The sequence below is a fragment of the Hypanus sabinus genome, chromosome 5 (genome assembly GCF_030144855.1).
Source record: "Hypanus sabinus isolate sHypSab1 chromosome 5, sHypSab1.hap1, whole genome shotgun sequence".
Classification (NCBI taxonomy): Eukaryota; Metazoa; Chordata; class Chondrichthyes; order Myliobatiformes; family Dasyatidae; genus Hypanus; species Hypanus sabinus.
In genome coordinates this window covers 2,184,066-2,207,824 of record NC_082710.1, presented here as the reverse complement: position 1 = coordinate 2,207,824, position 23,759 = coordinate 2,184,066, and the positions used below count along the sequence as shown (strand labels likewise).

At 42.5% G+C, this 23,759-nt stretch overlaps 1 protein-coding gene across 1 annotated transcript in view; it reads right to left on the bottom strand.

Annotated features, from left to right (window-relative positions):
- LOC132393891 (multiple C2 and transmembrane domain-containing protein 1-like) overlaps nt 1–23,759 on the bottom strand; it is a 600,107-nt gene that overhangs the window by 384,722 nt on the left and 191,626 nt on the right. Inside the window, exon 9 of the mRNA XM_059969303.1 lies at nt 16,655–16,785. Coding sequence (XP_059825286.1) covers nt 16,655–16,785 — 131 coding nt within the window. The remainder of the gene's footprint in view (nt 1–16,654; nt 16,786–23,759) is intronic.

Sequence of the window (23,759 nt, the reverse complement as noted above, 5' to 3'; positions counted from 1 at the left end):
GCTTCCTAAACCTCATGTATGCTGCCTTCTTCCACCTGCCTAGATTTTCCACTTAACTTGTCACCTATGGTTCCTTCACCCTGCCATTCTTTATCTTCCTCACCAGGACAAATTTATCCCTAACATCCTGCAAGAGATCCCTAAACATCGACCACATGTCCATAGTACATTTCCCTGCAAAAATATCATCCCAATTCACACCTGCAAGTTCTAGCCTTATAGTCTCATAATTTGCCCTTCCCCAATTAAATATTCTCCTGTCCTCTCTGATTCTATCCTTTTCCATGATAATGCTAAAGGTCAGGGAGCGGTGATCACTGTCCCCCAGCTGCTCACCCACTGACAGATCTGTGACCTGACCCGGTTCGTTACCTAATACTAGATCTAGTATGGCATTCCCCCTAGTCAGCCTGTCAACATACTGTGACAGGAATCCATCCTGGACACACTTAACAAACTCTGCCCCATCTAAACCCTTGGATCTAATCAAGTGCCAATCAATATTAGGGAAGTTAAAGTCACCCACGATAACAACCCTGTTAATTTTGCACCTTTCCACAATCTGCCTCCCAATCTGCTCCTCAGTATCTCTGCTGCTACCAGGGGGCCTATAGAATACCCCCAGTAGAGTAACTGCTCCCTTCCTGTTCCTGACTTCTACCTATACTGACTCAAAAGAAGATCCTGCTACATTACCCACCCTTTCTGCAGCTGTAATAGTATCCCTGACCTGTAATGCCACCCCTCCTCCCCTCCCCGCCCCCATCACTTTTAAAGCACTGAAATCCAGGAATATTCAGAATCCATTCCTGCCCTGGTGCCAGCCAAGTCTCTGTAATGGCCACTACATCATAATTCCATGTATGTATCCAAGCTCTCAGTTCATCACCTTTGTTCCTGATGTTTCTTGCATTGAAGTACACACACTTTAGCCCTTCTACCTTACTACCTTTACACCCTTTATTCTGCTTCTCTTTCCTCAAAGACTCTCTATATGTTAGATCTGGCTTTACTCCATGCACTTCTTTCACTGCTCTATCACTCCGGGTCCCATCCCCCTTTCAAATTAGTTTAAACCCTCCCGAACCATGTTAACAAACCTGCTCCCCCTCGAGTTCAGGTGCAACCCTTCCAATCTGTACAGGTCCCACCTTCCCCAGAAGAAATCCCAATGGTCCAAAAATCTAAAACCCTGCCCCTGCACCAACTCCTCAGCCACGCATTCAACTGCCATCTCCTCCAATTCTTACCATCGTTATCATGTAGTACTGGCAGCAAACCTGAGAACGCGGCCCTTGAGGTCCTGTTCTTCAGCCTTCTACCTAGTTCCTGAAACTCACACTTCAGGACCTCATCCCTCTTCTTGCTTATGTCGTTGGTCCCAACATGTATCACGACTTCTGATTCCTTTCCCTCTCATACCAGGATGGCATGCACCCAGTCAGAGACATCCCGGACCCTGGCACAGGGAGGCAACAAACCATGCTGGTGTCCTTCTCACGTCCACAAAATCTCCTGTCTGCTCCCCTGACTATTGAGTCTCCAATGACGACAGCTCTCCTCTTCTCCTTCCCATCCTTCTGCACCACAGGGTCAGACTCAGGGCCAGAGGCCCTGCCACCATGGCTCACACCTGGTTGGTCATCTCCGCCAACAGTATCCAGGATGGTAAAATTATTATTCAGGGGAATGGCTACAGGGGTGCTCTGCACTACCTCTCTACTCACCTTCGCTTTCCCCCCTCGGACTGTCACCCAACGACCTGCTTCTGGCAACCTCCCTGTAGCTCTCATCTATGACTGCCTCATTCTCCCTAGAGTCGAAGGTCATCCAGCTGCTGCTCCAGATTCCTCACACACGGTCATCCACATCGCCCAGCCACAAGCACTTCTGGCAGATGTGACTCTGCAGGAGAGGGGAGTTCCCCCAAGACTGCCACATCTCACAGGAGAGGCACAACGCCGTCTAAGGATGCATCATAAAGACTAACTGGGAACAAGCTCATCCTCCGCCTTTTCTTGTTGAAGCCTCTCGAGTCAAAGCCTCAAATCTCCACTCCTTCGCTGGCCCTCTCACTCACTGGCTGCTTTCCACAGGCCGCTCCGCTTGAGGTAACCCTCTGTTTATTTATTTGAGCTTTTCAAACTGCTTGGTCACCTGGCCTCGATTGCCCAATGAGCTGCTTTCTGCTGAGTCTGAGCTATTCAAATCTTGATTGTCTAATCAACAGCTTTCTGCTGAATTATTCAAATCTTGATTGACTTGATTGCAAAGTCCAACTGCCAAAACTGCCAGAATTTCTCGAGTCAAAGCCTCAAATCTCCCCTCCTTCACTGGCCCACTCATTCACTGGCCGCTTAGTTTTATATCCTTTCCTGGCCTTCCTGCTAGGCTTGTTCACCAATCCTGGCTGCATGCACATTCTAGGCCTTTCAAACTTATCCTACTGTAACAGTTTAATGACTCTGTAGTTCTCTTTCTAAATCTCTACACATCTTGATAATTCATTCTTCCTTCAATATATTTCTTAAAATATTGTTTGATCAAACATTTGGTTAACAATTCTTGTTTTCTGTTTGCTCCATGAAAAGTTTTGTCTGATAATATTCCAATGAGGGTGATGGGGCTGAAAAACGTCCCTACCAAAGGAGGTGTTAGGGCTTCTTCCTTCCCCTACCCAGCAGGTCACCTTTGGACAAGGTGTAGCACCTGCTTGGTCCCCTGATCAGGGTCACGTGAAGCCATGGGAGCAGGTGGTGGATGGTCGTATGAGCAGCCGGTGCAGATCACAAGTCCTGGTTATGTGACCACTGACACCAGGCAGACATCTCTGAAGAGTATTGATAATGGCTGGGGTCATTCATCTTATAAAAACATTGCCCAGAAGAAGACAATGGAAAACCACATCTGTGGAAAAATTTGCCAAACACAATCACGTTCAAAGACTGTAAGACCATAAAACTATAGACATAGGGGCAGAATTTGGCCATTCAGCCCATCGAGTCTGCTCCACCATTCCATCATGTCTCATACCAGATCCCACTCAACCCCATATACCTGCCTTCTTGCCATATCGTTTGATGCCCTGACCCCTCAGGAAACGGTCAACTTCCACCTTAAATATACACATGGATTTGTCCTCCACTGCAGTCTGTGGCAGAGCATTCCACAGATTTACTACTCTCTGGCTAAAAAAAATCCTCCTTACCTCTATTCTAAAGGATCACCCCTCAATTTTGGGGCTGTGCCCTCTAGTTCTAGGTACCCCAACCAGAGGAAACATCTCTTCACATTCACCCTCTCTAGTCCTTTCAACATACAGTAGGTTTCAATAAGAATCTCCAGCATTCTTCTAAAGTCCAGTGAGAAAAGGCCCAAAGCTGTCAAATGCTCGTCATACGTTAACCCCTTCATTCCTGGAATCATCCTCGTGAACCTCCTCTGGACTGTCTCGGTCTCTGATGACAATACTTCCTTTCTGTGATATAGGGCCCAAAACTGTTGGTAATACTCCAAGTGCGGCCTGACTGGGGTTTTATAAAGCTTCAGCATTATTTCCTTGCTTTTATATTCTACTCCCCATGAAATAAATGCCAACATTGCATTTGCCTCCTTTGCCACAGACTCAACCTGCAAATTAACCCTCTGGGAGTCTTGCATAATTGAAATCATGTGAAAAGCAGTGGTTCCAAAACTGACTTCTGAGGAAAACACTAGTCATTGGCAGCCAAGCTGAAAAGGCCCCTTTTATTCCCACTCACTGTCCCCTGCCTGTCAGCCATTCTCCTATCCATATCAGTATCTTTCCTGTAACACCATAGGATTTTATCTTGTTAAGCAGCCTCATGTGTGGTACCTATCAAATGTCTTCTGAAAATCCAAGTAAATGACATCCAGTGCCTCTCCTTTGGTCACCTTTCTTGTTACTTCCTCAAGGAACTCTAACATTTTTGTGGGGAAAGCCTTCTCTTTAGAGAAACCATACTGATTTTGACTTATTTAGTTATTAGTCTCCAAATACCTCAAAACCTCATCCTTAATAATCGACTCCAACACTTTCCCAACCACTGATTTGGGGCTAACTGACCTATAATTTCCTTTGTCTTGCCTTCCTCCTTTCTTAATGAGTGGAGTGACATTTGCAATCTTCCAGTCCTCCAGAACTATGCCAGAATCAAGTGACTCTTGAAATATCATGACCAATGGATCTCTTATCTCTTCAGCAACCTCTCTCAGGACTCTGGGATGTAGTCCATCTGGTCCAGGTGACTTATCCACCTTAAGACCTTTCAGTTTGCCTAGCACTTTTTCCTTGTAATAGCAATGGCACTCACTCCTGCTCCCTGATACTCATGTACCTCTGGCACACAGTAGTGTCTTACACAGTGAAGACTTATCAGTGAAGACTGATGCAAAGTACCCATAAAGTTCATCTGCCATTTCTTTGTCCCCCATTACTACCTCACCAGCATCATTTTCCAGTGGTCCATTATCAACTCTCAGCTCCCCTTTACTCTTTTTATAACTGAAAAACTTATAGTATTCTGCTTTATGTTATTGGCTGGTTTGCTCTCATATTTCATCTTTTCCCTTCTTACAGCTTTTTAGTTGTTTTTTGAGGGATTTTAAAAGCTTTCCAATCATCCAACTTCCCTATCAATTTTGCTACCTTTTATGTCCTTTCTATGGCTGTTATGCAGTCCCCTTTCCTTCCTTTGTCAGCCACAGTTGCCTAACCCATCACTTAAGGACTTCTTCCTCTGTGGGACATATCTATCCTGCAACATTCTCTGGACCCTATGTCCTCTTTCTAAAGATGTAATTTCATTTTTTACCAACAAAGCCACACCACCACCTGTGCTTCACCACCTGTCCATTCAGTACAATGTATATCCTTTAATGTTGACGCCCAACTATGGCCTTCTTTCAGCCATGACTCAGTGACGGCCACAACGTCAGACCAAGGCTACAGAAATCTGGCAAGTTCTCCTCGATTCTCTCTTATTGATGCACCTTAGAAAACATCCTCTCTGGATACATCACACGTTGGTATGGCAGCTGGTCTGCTCGTGTCCACACAGCTCAGCACATCATGGAACCCAGACTCTCCATGGACTCTGCCTATATATCTTGCTGCTTCAGAAAAGCAGTGAGCACAATCAAAAACACCTGCCCCTGACATTCTCTCATCTCCCCTCTCCCACTGGGCAGAAGTTACAAAAGTCTGAAAACATGTATCACCAGTCTCAAGCACAGTTTCTATCCCACTGTTACACGACAACCAAATGGTTCCCTCATACAATAAGATGGGCTCTTGACCTCACAATTTACCTCGATATGATCTCCGACATTATTGTTTTCTTGCACTGCACTTTATTCTGCATTCAATTATTGTTTTACCTTGTTCAAAGTTCAAAAACTCAAAGTAAATTTATTACCAAAGTACACACGCCATCATATACACCCATGAGACACAGTTCCTAGTAGGCATACTCAATCAATTCATAGAATAATAACCAAAGCAGAATCAATGAAAGACTGCACCAGAATGGACGCTCAACCAGAGTGTAAAAGACAACAAACTGTGCCAATATAAAAAGAAATAAGTATAATAATAATACAAAAATAATAATAAATAAATAAGCAATAAATATTCATAACATGAGATGAAATCCTTGAAAGTGAATTGCAGGAATATTTCAATGATGGGGCAAGTGAATCAGAATCAGGTTTATTATCATCGGCATGTGATGTGAAATTTGAAGCAGCAGCAGTTCAATGCAATACATAATCTAGCAGAGAGAAAAAATAAAATAAATAATAACATCAATAAACAAGTGGATCAATTACATATAGTGAATAGATTTTTAAAATGTGCAAAAACAGAAATACTGTATATTAAAAAAAATGAGGTAGTGTCCAAAGGTTCAATGCCCATTTGGGAATCGGATGGCAGAGGGGAAGAAGCTGTTCCTGAATCACTGAGTGTGTGCCTTCAGGCTTCTGTACCTCCTACCTGATGGTAACAGTGAGAAATGGGCATGCCCTGGGTGCTGGAGGTCCTTAATAATGGACACTGCCTTTCTGAGACACAAGTTGAGTGATTCAAGAGCCTGATGTTTGAGGGGTAATAACTGTTCCTGAACTGGGTGCTGTGAGTCCTGAGGCTCCTGTACTTTCTTCCCGATGGCTGCAAGGAGAAGAGAGCATGTCTAGAGTGGTAGGAATCCCTAACGATGGATGTTGCTTTCCTGTGACAGCGTTTCATGTAGATGTGCTCAGGGGTGGGGAGGACTTTACCCATCATGGACTGGAACTTATCCCCTACTTTTTGTTCTACCTCAGTGCACTGTATAATGATCTAATCCATATGGAAAGTATGCAAGACAAGCTTTGCACTGTATCCTGGTACATGGTACAATAATAAACCAATTCCAATCCCTATGGGAATCTAATGAAGGAAAGTCACTAGGGTCCAGTGTCTTTCAGAGATCATGATTGTTACAGTTAAAGAAAGTATGGAGCACAATGTTAACATTCCTCCTTAAAGATTGCCTTTATTTCTTGTAACTTTCAATTGGTTATTTCCTTGACGCACAATAATTGAATATCAGCATAGGAATTGTGGAAATTCAAAACCAAACTGGTGGAATGCAATTAGTTGTCCCCTTTAACTGTACAATGATTCCACATCCCACTTGCTGAAAGCAGCAGCTCTTAATGGAAGCCAGAAATCCAAACGTAAGCTAGTTAATTGACATGTTTGTTACTCATCAGTGTACCCAATCTATTTTGATGGGCTGAATGGCCTACTTCTGCTCCTATATTGTATGGTCTAAACTAGAGAATGATTTTGGTAGCTAAAAATAGATAAGAATTTGATCACTCTGGAGACTTGAGCACTTAATCTCCAAAATTCTTGACAATTTTCACAGTATTTAGTTGCCCTTTGAACAAATAATTCAGACATGTTTGGATTTCATAGATGAATGATTTGATGACTACTGTTACTTGTTGCCAAAATCCATCTGTTCTGTTGTACAGGAATGAAACTGGGAAAGGCATGGTGTGGAACATCTTGATTTAAACATTTCGATGTCACTGACTAAGCTGAATATGACCATACGACTAATTAAACAATTAATTGAGGTGCCCCAGTAGCATAGCAGTTATTGCCACACTATTACAGCTCAGGGCATCGGAGTTCAGAGCTCAATTATGGCATTATCTGTAAGGTATATTGTACATACTCCCTATGGAATGCATGGGTTTTCCCCAAAGTCCAAAGACGTACCATTTAGTAGGTTAATTGGTCATTGTAAATTTGTTCCGTGATTAGGTTAGAGCTAAATCAGGGTTCCTGGGGCAGTGCAGCTTGAAGAGATGTTAGACCCTCTTCTGGGTTGTATCTTAAAATTAATTAATTAATCAATCAAGCAAATCTTACAAAAGTCTGATTCAGCTTTCATTGACAATTTTTGATTTGATTCAAAAATTTCTACTTAGCTATTAATATTTCCCTAAATATACTCTGAAGTTTGTTAAAACAAACACTTGTTATTGAGTTCAGTTCTCCATTCTATACATCCTGAGGAAGAATATCTTCCTATATAACCATTTAGAGCCTTATCCAAATCATGTGGAACATTAGAGAGCCTGAGCTTGTTTGGACAACTCAGAAACATCAAACTTCATGCTGAAGGGATTTCAAGAGGTCTAGAATACAAGAGCAGGGATGAGATGCTGAGGCGTTATAAGGAACTGTTGAGGCCTCACCTTGAGTACTGTGAACAGTTTTGGGCTCCTCATCTAAGAAAAGACGTGCTGGCATTGGACAAGGTTCAGAGGAGGTTCACAAGGATGATTCCAGGAATGAAAGGGTTATCATATGAGGAACATTTGATAGCTCTGGGTCTGTACACGCTGGAATTTAGAAGGGTGAGGGGGGGATCTCAATGAAACATTTTGAATGTTGAAAGGCCTAGACCAGGGGTCAGCAACCTTTACCACTGAAAGAGCCACTTGGACCCGTTTCCCACAGAAAAGAAAACACTGGGAGCCGCAAAACCCGTTTGACATTTAAAATGAAATAACACTGCATACAACGTTTTTTTTGCCTTTATGCTATGTATAAACAAACTATAATGTGTTGCATTTATGAAATTGATGAACTCCTGCAGAGAAAACAAAATTACATTTCTGCATGCAACAAAAACATTTTGAACTCCGAAAAAAAGACGTTGGGTTGAAAGTTACTTTTAAGTAAAATATTCAATGTCTATTTGAGTCCTTCTTGTATTTATGAAAAACGCCGAACTTAAATTTTCCGCCAGCAGCAAACCAAAAATAACGTCAGCCAGCTGTCATCCTGAAAAATGAAAGGACTATTTCACTGAACAATGAAAAAATATGAATATAAGTAAAATAATAGGCAATTAAAATATTTATCATACTTGGTTAATGGGATTTCTGCTCCTGGACCTCAGCGCACAGCGTCTGCACATCAGGGCTGTATGATGTCACCTTCATCTTTACACAGGATCGCAAGCTGTCATCTGTGAGGTTTTCAATATCACTCCATTTGTGTTTCTGAGCAAGAACGGCCTTCTGACGGGCAACATCTTCAAGGTCTGCTGTCAAGCGTCTAAACTTGGACACCCATATGTCTTTGTCGGCTATGTCGGCCAGTTCCATCTCAAGATCAGGTTGACTCACACCTGCCAATGCAGTCGTATTCAGTAGGGAAGGATCGATGCTTAAGGGAGTGACCGGGAAGGATAATGTGTTTTTTTCCTCTCTGAACTCACAGAAGCGTTTCCCAAACGATGTTTGCATTGCGATGATTGCAGAATGTAAATACTCCGAAATTATCATGTCGTGACCTTGTTTGAACTCTCTCAAATTGGGGAAGTGAGACAAAGTGCCTTTCTGTAAATCTCTGGCAAGCACTGTCAACTTGCGTTCGAATGCCAAAACATCCTCCAACATGTGCAGGGCTGTACGTCCTTTCCCCTGAAGAGCTGTGTTCAGCGTGTTCAGGTGCGCTGTCATGTCTACCATGAAGTGTAGCTTTTCCAGCCACTCTGGCTGCTTCCAGACACGCGACAAAGCGTTTCAGCACCTTCCGTCTGGACAGCCAGCGATAAAAACACGTTGTAGCGGTGTCAGTAAACTGCAGTCAAAGATAGCTTTATTCGAACTAAACAGCCTTGCTTTTAAGCCTCCCTCAACCCAGCCCCCATGGACGCAGATGCTGCAAAAGACGCGTACTCACAAACCCCCGTAGGCTATCTCCCTTAGCCGGAATGCTGGCTAATTGTGAGCCGTTTCGGATGTGGCAGGAAATGTGTCGCTACACTTAGGTTGTACAAGATCACCATAATTACATTTCAAAAGCTAACAAACTAACATAAAATACATTTTAATTAAATACTGACCAATTATTTCCCAAAGCCACTGGGAACCGCAGCACAGAGGTGAAAGAGCCACAAATGGCTCGGGAGCCGCAGGTTGCCGACCCCCGGCCTAGACAGAGTAGATGTAGAAAGGACATTTCCCATGGTGGGAGAGTTGAGGACAAGGAGGGCACAGCCTCTATAGAAATGCGTCCATGTAAAACAGATGCAGAGGATGGTAAATTAATGGAATTTGTTATCACAGGTAGCCGTAGAGGCCAGGTCATTGGATGTATTTAAGGCAGAAATTGCTAGGTGCTTGATTTTACACACATACCCCCCCCCCTCCTTTAACAGAGGGGTCAGAAGTGGGAATTGTGAGTAGCTTCAAGTTCCTAGTCATCAACAGCTTGAGAATTTGTCCTGGACCAAACACTGGTGCAGGATCAAAAGAAGCACACCAGCAGCTCTACTTCATTCTAAGTGTATGTCACTAGAGACTCTTGCATACTTCTATAGATGCATTGTGGAGATCACTTTGACTAGTTGCATCACAGCGTGTATGGAGGCTCCAACCCCCATGAACGCATGTGTTTGCACAGAGTTGTAAACTCAGCTAGCTCCATCATGGGCACTAGCCTCCCCACCATCAAGGACATCATCAAAACATGATACCCCAAGACAGTAGCATCTATCAGAAAGGAAGCTCACCATCTAGGTCCTGCCCGCCTCTCATTGCTACGTTACGAGAAGAGGTACAGAAGACCGAAGACACACACAACAATTTAGGAACAGTGTCTTCCCATCCACCTTCAAAATTTTGAATGTTTCCATGAACCCATGAACATAACTTTTCTATTTTCCTCTCTTTTTGCACCATTTCTTTATTTTTGTACATATTTTGGCAATATATGTATACGGCCACAAACCAACAAATTTCAGGGCAAACTGTATGTTGCTGATGACAAACCTGATTCTGGCTCTGACTCCAGTATCTGCACTTGGACTGATTTATAACGAGCAGTTGTGTATGAAATGGAACACTTCAATTATCGATAAATTTTCAAACACTATATGGAAGAATGGCTCAGGGTTATGGGTTTCGAATCATTCTTATGAACCTCTTATACCAATGTGCCTGGATTGAAATGATTGGCTTTCAGCTGCCACAATCACAGGAAATTAATAAACAGGTAGAGAAATCAAAAATCTTTTACAAGTTCATTCTACCACAAGGAATGTTTTATGATTCAAGTATCACCATAATCAATAGAATTATGAGAGGGGTACAATTATGGACCAAAATTTGACTGTGGGCTCATTATGATGGCAACATTTTGAAGAGATGGTGCAGTTTGCCACCTACTGGACAAAATTAGGAAATCATTTTTGCAAAAGATGCACAAAATGTACATTGAGTAACACTCTGCTCCTCATACCCAATGGGACAGAAGCAGGGAAGATACATGTCATAACCTATATAACCATATAACAATCACAGCATGGAAACAGGCCATCTTGGCCCTCCTAGTCCGTGCCGAACCCTTAATCTCACCTAGTCCCACCTACCCGCACTCAGCCCATAACCCTCCACTCCTTTCCTGTCCATATACCTATCCAATTTTACCTTAAATGACACAACTGAACTGGCCTCTACTACTTCTACAGGAAGCTCATTCCACACAGCTATCACTCTTTGAGTAAAGAAATACCCCCTCGTGTTTCCCTTAAACTTCTGCCCCCTAACTCTCAAATCATGTCCTCTAGTTTGAATCTCCCCTACTCTCAATGGAAACAGCCTGTTCACGTCAACTCTATCTATCCCTCTCAAAATTTTAAATACCTCGATCAAATCCCCCCTCAACCTTCTACGCTCCAATGAATAGAGACCTAACTTGTTCAACCTTTCTCTATAACTTAATTGCTGAAACCCAGGTAACATCCTAGTAAATCTAGTAAACCTTTCTGGCTGCTGATGGTACTATCACCATTCATCCAGTAAACATCAATGGTCTTTCCTTTTCTTCTTGTTCTGTTGATGATTGTTGAGTCTGTTCATAGGATAACAATTGTTTAAGTTTGATTATTGACATCTGTGCATGTGACCATTCTGCTAAATTTTTGCTCATGGCTGCTTGCACTATTGTCTTGTAAATTGTTGGTTGCTATTGTGTTGTCTGTTATGGTATTGTCCTGTGTTTTATGCTTGGCATCGAAACACAATGAATTCTGGTACGATTCACATACCAGCAATAATTCTAATTCTGATTGTGCCTGCTAATTTTTGTGGATGAACATGAGAAGAAACCGCAAATTTTACAAAAGAAGTCCAGATCAGAACAACATGTATGGCCACTAATTCTGACAATTTTTTTGGAACACTGTCAGAGTTAAGCCACTCACAAGAGTAAACGTTCACTTAAGTAAGTAAAATAATATCTTGCATTTCAAAGAAACACAAAGGGAAATGCCAGAGAAGAGCAGATGGCTGAAAAAATGGAAACTTAACGAAAGAGGGGCTTTTATGAGAGGTTACCAACACTTGAGTAAAGGGCTTGGATTTAATGATGATGCTAAAAAAGGAGGAAAAATAAGATCAAAAAATTAAGAACTTTATCTTAGAGTTGACAGCATTGGGAAAGCAGAATAGAAAATGCCAGAGTTACTTGAATGTAGGAACCTTGGGAAATTGTGGAGGATCAGCAGAAACTGCAGAAAAAAAGAATAAATGTCAACGTTACTTCAAAGACACTAGCAGTGTGCTGGAAGTTTCAGAGTTTCATGGTCAGAAGTGCATGAAGTTGCCATCACTAGAGAGAAAGTCCATGTGAAACTCAAAGGTCTGAAGGTAGATAAGTCACCTGGGACCAGATGGTGTACACCCCGGGTTTTTGAAAGAGGAAGCTGAAGAGATTGTGGAGGCATTAGTAATGATCTTTCAAGAGTGATCTTTCACGAGGTTTTGGAATGCTTCCAGAAGACTGGAAAATTGTAATTTAATTGTCCCTACACTCTTCAAGAAGGGAGAGAGACAGAAGAAATTATCAGCCACTTAGTTTGACCTCAGCAGTTGGGAAGATGTTGGAGTCAATTATTAAGGATGTGGTTTAGGGGTACTTGGAGGCAGATTATGAAATACACCTTAGTCAGCATGATTTCCTCAAGGGGAAATCTCGATTGACAAATCTGTTGGATTCAAGCAGGATAGACAAAGGAGAAATGGTTGATGTTGTGTACTTGGATTCTCAGAAGGCCTTTGACAAGGTGCAACAGATGAGGCTGCTGAACAAGCTGTGAGCCCACATTATTACATGACAGATGTTACAAAGCCATGTTCCAAGCTTACACTGGAGACCATCCTGCACCTTTTCTATGCTACATCGACAACTACATTGGTGCTGCTTCCTGTACTGTGCTGAACTTGTCAACTTTATCCACTTTGCCACCAATTTCCATCTTGCCCTCAAATTAGGCACTAGACTGGATAAATCTGTAACCAAAGCTTTTTCTCTTTGTTTTGACTCTCCATCCACACTGAGGCTATGTCCACACTAGACTGGATAAATCTGTAACCAAAGCTTTTTCTCTTTGTTTTGACCCTCCGTCCACACTGAGGCTATGTCCACACTAGACTGGATAAATCTGTAACCAAAGCTTTTTCTCTTTGTTTTGACTCTCCATCCACACTGAGGCTATGTCCACACTAGACTGGATAAATCTGTAACCAAAGCTTTTTCTCTTTGTTTTGACTCTCCATCCACACTGAGGCTATGTCCACACTAGACTGGATAAATCTGTAACCAAAGCTTTTTCTCTTTGTTTTGACTCTCCATCCACACTGAGGCTATGTCCACACTAGACTGGATAAATCTGTAACCAAAGCTTTTTCTCTTTGTTTTGACCCTCCGTCCACACTGAAATGGCATTTTCCTTCCACAAAAAAGGAGCTTTTCTAAAACGCCCTCCAGAGTGTAAATTTGAAAATGCTGCTTGGGCAAGACCGGAGATCTTCTAACTGGAGATTTCTAGAAATGCTGTCATGACGTGCCGGAACAGATGGCGGCATTTCATTGTTTTCTTGAATGCAACCTAACAATTTCAGAACAGATGGCAACAAGACTGAAGCCAATAGAGTTATTAATGTACTCACCAAATACTCTAACCCATAACTTACTGAATAAATAAGTATACTCACTTTGCCCTGTTTTCTGTCCTTGCTTGTATTAAGATGGTTTACCTATTTATGCAAGTACTTCTCTGACAATAGATGTGTAACAGCCTAATGTAACATTGTATGGAAATACAAGAGAACACTGATGCAGATATGTTTTATACATTTAACAAGGTGCTTTATTAATGCAGCAGAGTTAGTCAGTTTTTCCATGTTCATCATCAGCTGGGTCATTCTGTCTGTGAACTCCCTGCCGATTGCCCCCATATGCTCCAGTATTTGCTTTTTTTTAGTTGTACGTCCTCCTGCGTGAGAGCCGACAGCTGTCCATTGTTTGGCAATTTTGTTTTAAGTTTTTTTAGTGTGTAACTGGACAAATGCGCACTTTCACAGCAAGATTCGACACCAAACATGTTGCTTGTTTTCTGTAGATGTGTCCTGTGCATGCCCAGTAGGACATTCACCCAAATACCTGTTTTAATGTGGATGGAGATATTTTCAAAAACCTTTGGTGTGGACGCCTATCATTTTTACGTGAAACCAGCATTTCCAAAATGATCCGGTCTAGTGTGGACATAGCCTCAATTACAAAGTTTGCAGACGCTATGAAGATAGGTGAAGGGACAGTTAATTTTGAGGAAGTAGAGAGGCTATGGAATGACTTAGACTAGGGATTGCGAAAAGAAGTGGCAGATGGAATACTGCATCAGGAAGTGGAGGGATACTAAGGTAGATGGTGTTGTGGATAATGAAATAGGTTTTCAAATCTTGCAGAGAGATTCTTCGCCCAAGCTATCAGACTCCTCAATACCCAGAGCCTGGACTGACACCTTACTGCCTTATTGGCATATTTATTATTTATTGTAATGCCTGCACTGTTTTGTGCACTTTATGCAGTCCTGGGTAGGTCTTTAGTCTAGTGTAGTTTCTCTTCTGTGTTGTTTTTTTACGTAGTTCAGTCCAGTTTTTGTACTGTGTCATATAACACCATGGTCCTGAAAAAACGTCTCATTTTTACTGTGTACTGTACCAGCAGTTATGGTCGAAATGACAATAAAAGTGACTTGACTTGACTTGATGTATTTTGATTTGCATCAACTTCCCAGGCTGTGGCCTTTTTGCTTCATATGGGCCGAGGATTATAAGATACACTTCAAAGGAGCAGAATTAGGCAATTTGGACCATCGAGTCTGCTCCTCCATTCTATCATGGCTGATTTATTATCCCTCTCAACCGTATTCTCCTGCCTTCTCCACATAACCTTGACTAATCAAGAATCTATCAAACTCCACTTTAAATATACTCAATAACTTGGCCTCCAGAACTCTCTGTGGCAATGAATTCCACAGAATCACCACCCACTGTCGGAAACATCCTCTCCACATCCACACTTTCTCAGCCTTTCAATATTTGAAAGGTTTCAAAGAGATCCCCTCTTATTCTTCTGAACTCCAGCGAGTACAGGCCCAGTTCCTCATACATTACTGCTTCCATTCCTGGGATCATACCCGGGAGTGGCAACTTCCAGGAAGGCACAAGAATGATTCCAGGAATGAAAGGGTTATCATATGAGCAACATTTTACAACTTCGGGCCCGTACTTGCTGGAATTTGGAAGAATGAAAAGGGGATCTCATTGAAACCTGTTGAATATTGAAAGGCCTAGATTAACTGGATGTGAAGAAGATATTTCCTACAGTGGGGAAGTCTAGAACCAAAGGGCACAACCTCAAAATAGAGGGACACCCATTAAGAACAGCAATGAGGAGAATTTCTTTAGCCAGTGGGTGGAGAATTTGTGGAATTCATTGCCACCGGAAGCTGTGGAGGTCACGCCCATTGTGTATATTTAAGGCAGAGTTTGATAGATTCTTGATTTGTCAGAGCATGAAAGGTTATAAGGAGAAGGCAGAAGGAGAGTTATATGGTTATAAGGCAGGAGAATGGGTTTGAGAAGGAAATGGATCAGCCATGATGAAATGGCACAGCAGACTTAATGGGCTGAATGGCCTAATTCTGCTCCTCTGTCATATGATTCAAATTCAGTAATGGTTAAAGACAGGTAATCTATTTCCCAATCAGTATGCATCCAACATGGAAAAGAAGCTTCAGCCTTTGCCATTACTCCATGTCGGCTGCCCGTGCCTTTGTTGGTGGATGATGGTGTCAGAGTTGTAAGAAATGGTTCACAGCACAATCTACGTGCTCCAGTGTTGAAGGATATGATTGTGCTGGCTGGTTAATATGGCGTCAGTCAATTGGGCTGCTTCATCCTCGATGGTGACACCTCATTAAGAAACAGACCTTATTATTTCATCACTTACTGTTGTAATATTACTTTCTGTGTTATGTGTGTGAACATTTATTTATGGTAATATTATTTTAGGGGTTATGTGTGAGAATGATACGTACTGTGGTATGCACCTTGGTCTGGAGGAATGTTGTTTCATTTGGCAGTATGCATATGTATGACTGAGTGACAATAAACCAAACTTGAGTGTAACTGTTCTGAAGAAGGGTCTCGGCCCAAAACGTTACCCTTTTCCATTGACGCTGCCTGACCTGCTGAGTTCTGCCAGCATTGTGTGTGTTGCCTTGAAATTGAATTGTAACTGTAGGAACTGTGATTATTTAGACATCCCAGCATCCTTTGATCTCACCAAATTTACAAAGTTGCTCTCCACTCCATATTAACAAATACAGTACTGTGCCAAAGTATTAGGCGCCCTAGCTATATCTATCCATATATATATATCTAACCTAAGACTTTTGCACAGAACCGTACAGTATAATATTAAAACACACAAAATGCTGGAGTAACTCAGCAGGTTGGACAGAATCTATGGAGGAGAATACACTGTCATTTTTCAGGGCTAGACTCTTCATCCAGGGTATCAAAACAGTTCAACCACATTTTGTGTGTGTTGCTTTAGATTTCCACCAGTTCTTGTAAATATATCAATGTCCTTTGATCAAAACATGAGAAAAATCCATTAAGAATACCAAGGTCACTAAGTGACTGGCTAAATATATATAATTATGCAGAAAAATGAGATTAGATTTTAAAGAATGAAACTATCACGACTGACCTGCCAATGAAGTCATCTTTCTTTAAAGAGTCTTTGTCCCACACAGTGATATTGATGATCTCACCCTTTTCATTTCCGAGAAGGAAATCAAATTGTTCTCTCCATTGGGGATTCAGAGTTTTTAAAATTGTCTGGAAATGTTAGCACAAGTTATACTTAGATTTATTTAGTTTAAGCTGCATAGAAATTATAATTGAACAAATTCACTCTACAGTTTTGCATGGTTACCAACAAACCAAAATATATTGATGTACAAAGGGGAAAGTGCCAGGCCTACTCAAAGATGTTAAGGTGGATAAGTCACCTGGACCAGATGGACTACATCCCAGAGCCCTGAGAGAGGTTGCTGAAGAGATAACAAGATGCATTGGTCATGATCTTTCAAGAAACACTTGATTCTGGCATAGACCCGGAGAACTGGAAGATTGCAAATGTCACTCTACTCTTTAAGAAGGGAAGAAGGCAAAATAAAGGAAATTATAGACCAGTTAGCCTAACCTCAGTGGTTGGGAAAGTGTTGGGGTCTATTATTATGAGGCTTCGAGATACTTGGAGACTAATGATAAAATAAGTCAAAAGTCAGCATGGCTTCTATGAAGGGAAATCTTTCCTGATAAATCTGTTGAAGTTATTCAAGGAAGTAACAAGCAGGATGGACAAAGGAGAGGCAGTGAATATCATTTACTTGGATTTTCAGAAGGTGTTTGATAAGGTGCCACACATCTTAACAAGATAAAATCCCATGGCATTACAGGAAAGATGAAGGCATAGATAGCTGGCTGACAGGCAGGAGGCAGTGAGTGGATATTTAAAGTCTCCAACTCTGATGCTTTGACGAGGACTGACTCATGGAGTTCTGCAACACTTCATGGAGAGTGAGGGCATGACACTAGTCACTGACCTCCAGGCAGAATACTTTCCTTCCACTACTACCCTCTGCTTTCTTCCATTAAGCCAATTTTTTAACCAAACAGCCAAGGTTCCTCTTACCCCATGCCTCATGACTTTCTGGATGAGTCTCTCATGAGACCTTGTCAAATGCTTTGCTAAAGTCCATGTAGACCACATCCACGGCCCTACCCTCATCAATTTCTTTTGTTACCTCATCAAAAAACAATCAGGCTCGTGAGGCACGATCTTCCCTTCACAAAGCCACGTTGACTACCCATGAGTAGACTGTACTTCTCCAAATGCACAGAGATCCTATCCTTAAGAATCCTTTCCAGCAGTTTGCATACCACTGACGTAATATTCACTGGTCTACAGTTCCCAGGATTCTCCCTATTACCTTTTTCAAACAAGGGAACTACATTTGCCATTCTCCAGTCCTCCAGCACTTCCCCTATAGCCAAAGAGGATTCAAAGATCACAGCTAATGCTCCAGCGATCTCTTCTCTCAATTCCCACAACAACCTGGAGTGTATCATATCCGGCCCTGGGGATTTATCAGTCTTAATGTTTTTAAGAAGATCCAGCACTTCTTCTTCCTTAATCTCCACATTGTCCAGCAGACAGTTCTAATTCGACCTCATCCTGATCAAAATCCTTTTCACTTGTGAATACTGAAGCAAAGTATTCATTTAGGACCTCCCCAACCTCCTCCGCTTCCAGGTACATGTTGCCCTCTTTATCCTTTAGCGGTCCCACCTTCATTCTTGTCATCCTCCTGTTCTTCACTTACGCATAGAATGCCTTGGGGTTCTCCTTAATTCTACATGCCAAGGCCTTCTCATTAGGCTTTCTCTCCTAAGACTTTTCTTTAGCTCTTTCCTGGCTACCCTATATTTCTCATAAGCCCCTCCTACCTCCTGCTTCTTATATCTAACATATGCTTCCTTTTCCCTCTTGATGAGTTGCCTCACATGTTTCATCAGCCACGGTTCCCTTTTCCTACCATTTTTTCCTTGCCTCAGTGGGACAAACCTATCCTGAACTCAGTTCAAGTGGTCCCTAAATAACTCCCACATTCCTTCTGTGCTTTTCTCTTTGAACATCTGTTTTCAATTTACTCTCGCTAGTTCCTGCCTCATCCCTTCAAAGTTAGCCCTTCCCCAGTTAAGCACTTTACCATTTTGTCTTATTTTATCCCTTTCCATAGCTATGCTGAAGCTAAGGGAGTTGTGGTCACTCTCACCAAAATGCTCCCCCACCAAGAGGTCTGTCACCTGACCAGGTTCATTACCCAGAACTAGATCCAGTACAGCCTCTCCTCTCGTCGGCCGGTCCTCATACTGTGTCAGGAATCCTTGTTGAACACACCTGACAAATTCAGCCCCATCTATCCCCCTTGCGCTCAGGAGGTGCCAGTCAATATGAGGGAAGTTGAAATCACCCATAACAGCTACCCTGTATTTCCTGCACCATTCTAAAATCTGCCTGCTTATCTGCTCCTCGGTGTCCCGAGGGCTATTCGGGGGCCTATAGACTACTCCCAGAACAGTGATTGATCCCTTCTTATTTCTGACTTCCACCCAGACCGACTCAGTGGACAATCCCTCTGCAGCGTCCTCCCTTTCTATATCCGTGATACTATCCCTGACCAGCAATGCTACTACTCCCCCCTTTTTCTACCTCCCATCCTATTCCTTTTAAAACACCTGAACCTCAGGAGCTGCATCATCCAATCCTGCCCTTCCCCCAACCAAGCTTCAGTAACGACCACAACATTAGTAGTTCCACGTACTAATCCATGCTCTAAGTTCATCCTACTTGTTCCTAATACTCCTAGCATTGAAATAGACACATTTCAACCCCTTTATCTGGCTACAATTATGTTCCATCCCCTGCCTGTCCTTCCTCATCAACTCGGAACTCTTAGCATCATGCCCTTGTCCTTCTACCTTAATCCCTGCACGCACATTCTGATTCCCACCCCCCTGCCAAACTAGTTTAAACCCTCCCCAACAGCTCTATCAAACCTGCCCAACAGGACATCGGTCCCCCTGGGATTCAAGTGCAACCCAGTCTTTTTGTACAGGTCACACCCACCCCAAAAGAAGTCCCAGTGATCCAGAAATCTGAATCCCTGCCCCCTGCTCCAATCCCTCAGCCAGGCATTTATCCTCCACCTCATTCTATTCCTATTCTCACTGTCACGTGGCACAGGCAGTAATCCCAAGATTACTTACCTTTGAGGTCCTGCTTTTCAACTTCCTTCCTAACTCCCTGTAGTCTTCTTTCAGGACCTCTTCCCTTTTCCTACCTATGTCATTGGTACCAATATGTACCACACCCTCTGGCTGTTCTCCCTCCCACTGCAGGATATCTTGGACACGATCAGAAACATCCCGGACCCTGGCACCTGGGAGGCAAACTACCATCCGAGTTTCTTTCCGGCGTCCACAAAATCGCCTGTCTGACCCCCTGACTATAGTCCCTTATCACTACTGCCTTCCTCTTCCTTTCCCTACCCTTCTGAGCCACAGGGCCAGACTCTGTGCACTGTCGCTTCCCCCAGGTAGGCTGCCCCCCCAACAGTACTCAAACAGGAGTACTTACTGTCAAGGGGTACAGCCACAGGGGTACTCTCTAGTACCTGACTCTTTCCCTTCCCTCTCCTGACTGTGACCCATTTCTCTGTCCCCCGTGGCCCCGGAGTGACCACCTGTCTGTAACTCCTCTCTATCATCTCCTCACTCTCCCTGACCAGATGAAGGTCATCGAGCTGCATCTTCAGTTCCCTAACATGGTCCCTTAGGAGTTGCATCTCGATGCACTGGGTACAGATATGGCTGTCTGCAACGCTGGGAGACTCCAGGACCTCCCACATCTGATACCGACCACAGAAAAGCAGCCTCACACACATACTACCCTTTTGTAATCAACAACTGCCTTGCCTTATCCCGTTACTGCTGAAGCCCATTGAGCCAAAGCCCTTTCACTCTGCTGCCTGCTGGATATGGCTGCCTTTCTTTTAAACTGTTCACACTCAACTAGCTGACGTCATGCGCCTCCGCAGTCTGGCCTCTCTCTTCCCCCAAGAACTCAAAATGTCTTCCTGCTAGAAATCCTTATGTGCTCTCCCGCTGCCTTCTTGCTCCAAATAAAAAAAAAGTCATTTCCAGTATACAAGTGGAAAGGAGAACAAAATAATTGTTAAACAGGAGAACAAGAGAGAATCTGCAGACACTGGGAATCCAAGCAACACATACAAAATGCTACGGGAACTCAGCAGGCCAGGCAGCATCTACGGAAAAAAAGTACAATCAATGTTTCAGGCTGAGACCTTTCGGCAGTAACAAAATAATTGTTACTCTGGATCCATGGCAGCACAAAAAATTAAGATGTTGAACACAATAATAATGCAAAAACACAGTAAATATAAATGCAAAGGATAGCTTATATACATACTGTAGATTGATCGAGTGTTCATAAACTGACGTTAGGCGCAGGATGCCTGTACATTCGGTGACTGACAGGAAATGATATAGTAGTGGTGGCTGGGGGTGGTGGAGTGGTGGGTTAATGGGTGGAGGTGTTGATCAGCCTTACTACTTGGGGAAAGTAACTGATTTTGAATCTGGTAGTCCTGGTGTGAATGCTATGTAGCCTGCTCCCTGATGGGAGTGGGACTAACAGTCCATGAACAGGGTGGGTGAGATCCTTCATGATGTTATTGACATTTTTATGGCATTTGTATGTATAAATAAATGTTCTATATATTCCCACACTTATTGATCAATAAAAACTGCAGTATTATAATTCAATATATATACTTGGCAATAATGGAACAAAAATTTTGGAGACCTTTTCATTTTTCATCTGATGAATTTAACATTGGTGTTTGATGAACTAAAGCAGTAATATTTTATTGATTTAGGCACATCTACTTTATAATTTTGTCAAATAAATGGCACACTGTCATAAATATGTTGTTTACTCTCATGAAACCAATTTTATATATTGTGAATTCTAAATCAATAAAAATCAAATTATCTAAAATAATTTAAAAATAATGTTCTGCCACAATGAAGCAAAATGTATAATTTGTTTAACTGTTGCTAAGTGATTTCAATATTACAACCATCTAGCACAATATAGTTTTAATTCCAATTAAAGTTTCAGTGAACTTTCATTTTCTTTGACAAACACTGAAGTGAAAGCATGGGGAAAACACAATTACACACTTAACAATTAATGCAATTTACAATCGATATAATTCCACCACGCTTGAGCTGACAGCATGCCATAATAGTCAGAATATCCATGTAGTTGTAGCACATTACTTTCTCATTAGCAATGCAATAATTGCTGAAGATAAATTGACAGCATTCATGTTGATTGTCTGAACATAGAATGTTCACTCATTTAAACAATCACTAACAATAAAAATCCCATGAGGGCCCTCTTCCCTACTGAGCACCAAGTGGTTCTTATTTAAGTACATAATTGGTGGAGCTAGATGTTTACACCTGGCATAGAAGGGAAGGAGGGAGAAGAGGGAAGTGATAGGGAACTCAATACTCCGAGCATGAGACAGGAGATTCTGTGGACATGAATAGGATACCCAGATGGTATGCTCCTTCCCAGGTGCCAGGGTCAGGGATGTCTCCGATCACATCCATAGCATTTTGGAGGGGGAGGAGATGCAGCCAGATGTCTTGGTACATATTGGTATCAATGACATAGGAAGGAAAAGCAAAGAGGTCTTGAAAAGAGAATACAGAGAGCTAGGCAGAAGCAGGACCTCCCAGGTAGTAATTCCTGGATTGCTACCTGTGCCATGCGCCAGTGAGGGCAGAAACAGGATGATTTGCCAGATTAATGCATGGCTGAGAAACTGATGCAGGGAGCAGGGCTTCAGGTTCTTGGATCATTGGGATCTCTTCCATATGACATGTGGCAAAAGTGACAGGTTGCACCTGAACCCAAGAGGGACCAATATTCTTATGGGCAGGTTTGTTAGAGCTGTGGGGAGGGTTGAAACTAATTTGTCAGGAGGTTGGGAAACAGAGTGAAGGAACTCAGGATAGAGTGGATGGTAAAAAAGCAAAGATAGCATGAAGTCAGACAGTCAGGAAGGGCAGGCAGATGATAGGGCAAAACTGCAGCCAAGCAGGGTGAGTATCAGTGCATGAGGGATGCAGAATTAAAAGGATAGCAAATACAGTACTCAAAGTGTTATCTCTCAATGCATGGAGTATAAGAAATAAAGTGGATGATCCTGTTGCACTTCTACAGATTGTCAGGTATGATGTTGTGGCCATCACTGAATCGTGGCTGAAGGATGGTTGGAGTTGGGAGCTGAATGTCCAAGGTTACACATTATATCGGAGGGAGAGGAAGGTAGGCAGAGGGGGTGGTGTGGCCCTACTGGTAAAGAATGCCATCAAATCAGTAGAAAGATGTGACATGGAATCGGAAGATGTTGAATCCTTGTGGCTTGAGTTAAGAAACTGCAAAGGTAAAAGAACCCTGATGGCAGTTATATGCAGGGCTCCCAACAGTAGCTGGGATGTGGACCACAGGAAATAGAAAAAGCATTTCAAAAGGGCAATGTTATGATAGCCATGGAAGTTTTTAACATGCAGGTTGATTGGGAAAATCAGGTTGGTAATGGATCTCAAGAGAATGAGTTTGTTGAATGCCTATGAGATGGCTTTTTAGAGCAGTGTATCTTTGAACCGACTAGGGAATCAGCTATACTGGATTGGATACTGTGATGAATGGGGAGTGATTAAGAAGCTTAAGGTAAAATAACCCATAGAAGCCAGTTATCACAATATGATAAAGTTCAGCTTGAAACATGCTCAGGAAAAAGTCAAGTCTAACATAGCAGTATATCACTGGAGTAAGGGAAATTACAGTGCTATGAGAGAGTTGCTGGACAAAATAAACTGGAAGGAGATACTGACAGGGACGACAGCAGAGAAGCAATGGTGTGAGTTTATGAGGAAGGTGCAGGACAGATGTATTCCAAAAACAAAGAAATACTCAAGAAAGTTGTGCCAAGCATGTCCCGACCTTAGAAATTACTGGGCTTACCTATAGCCCTCTATTTTTCTAAGCTCCATGTGCCTATCTAAAAGTGTCTTAAAATACCCTATCGTATCTGCCTTCACCGCTGTTGCTGGCAGCCCATTACACACACTCACCACTCTGAGCA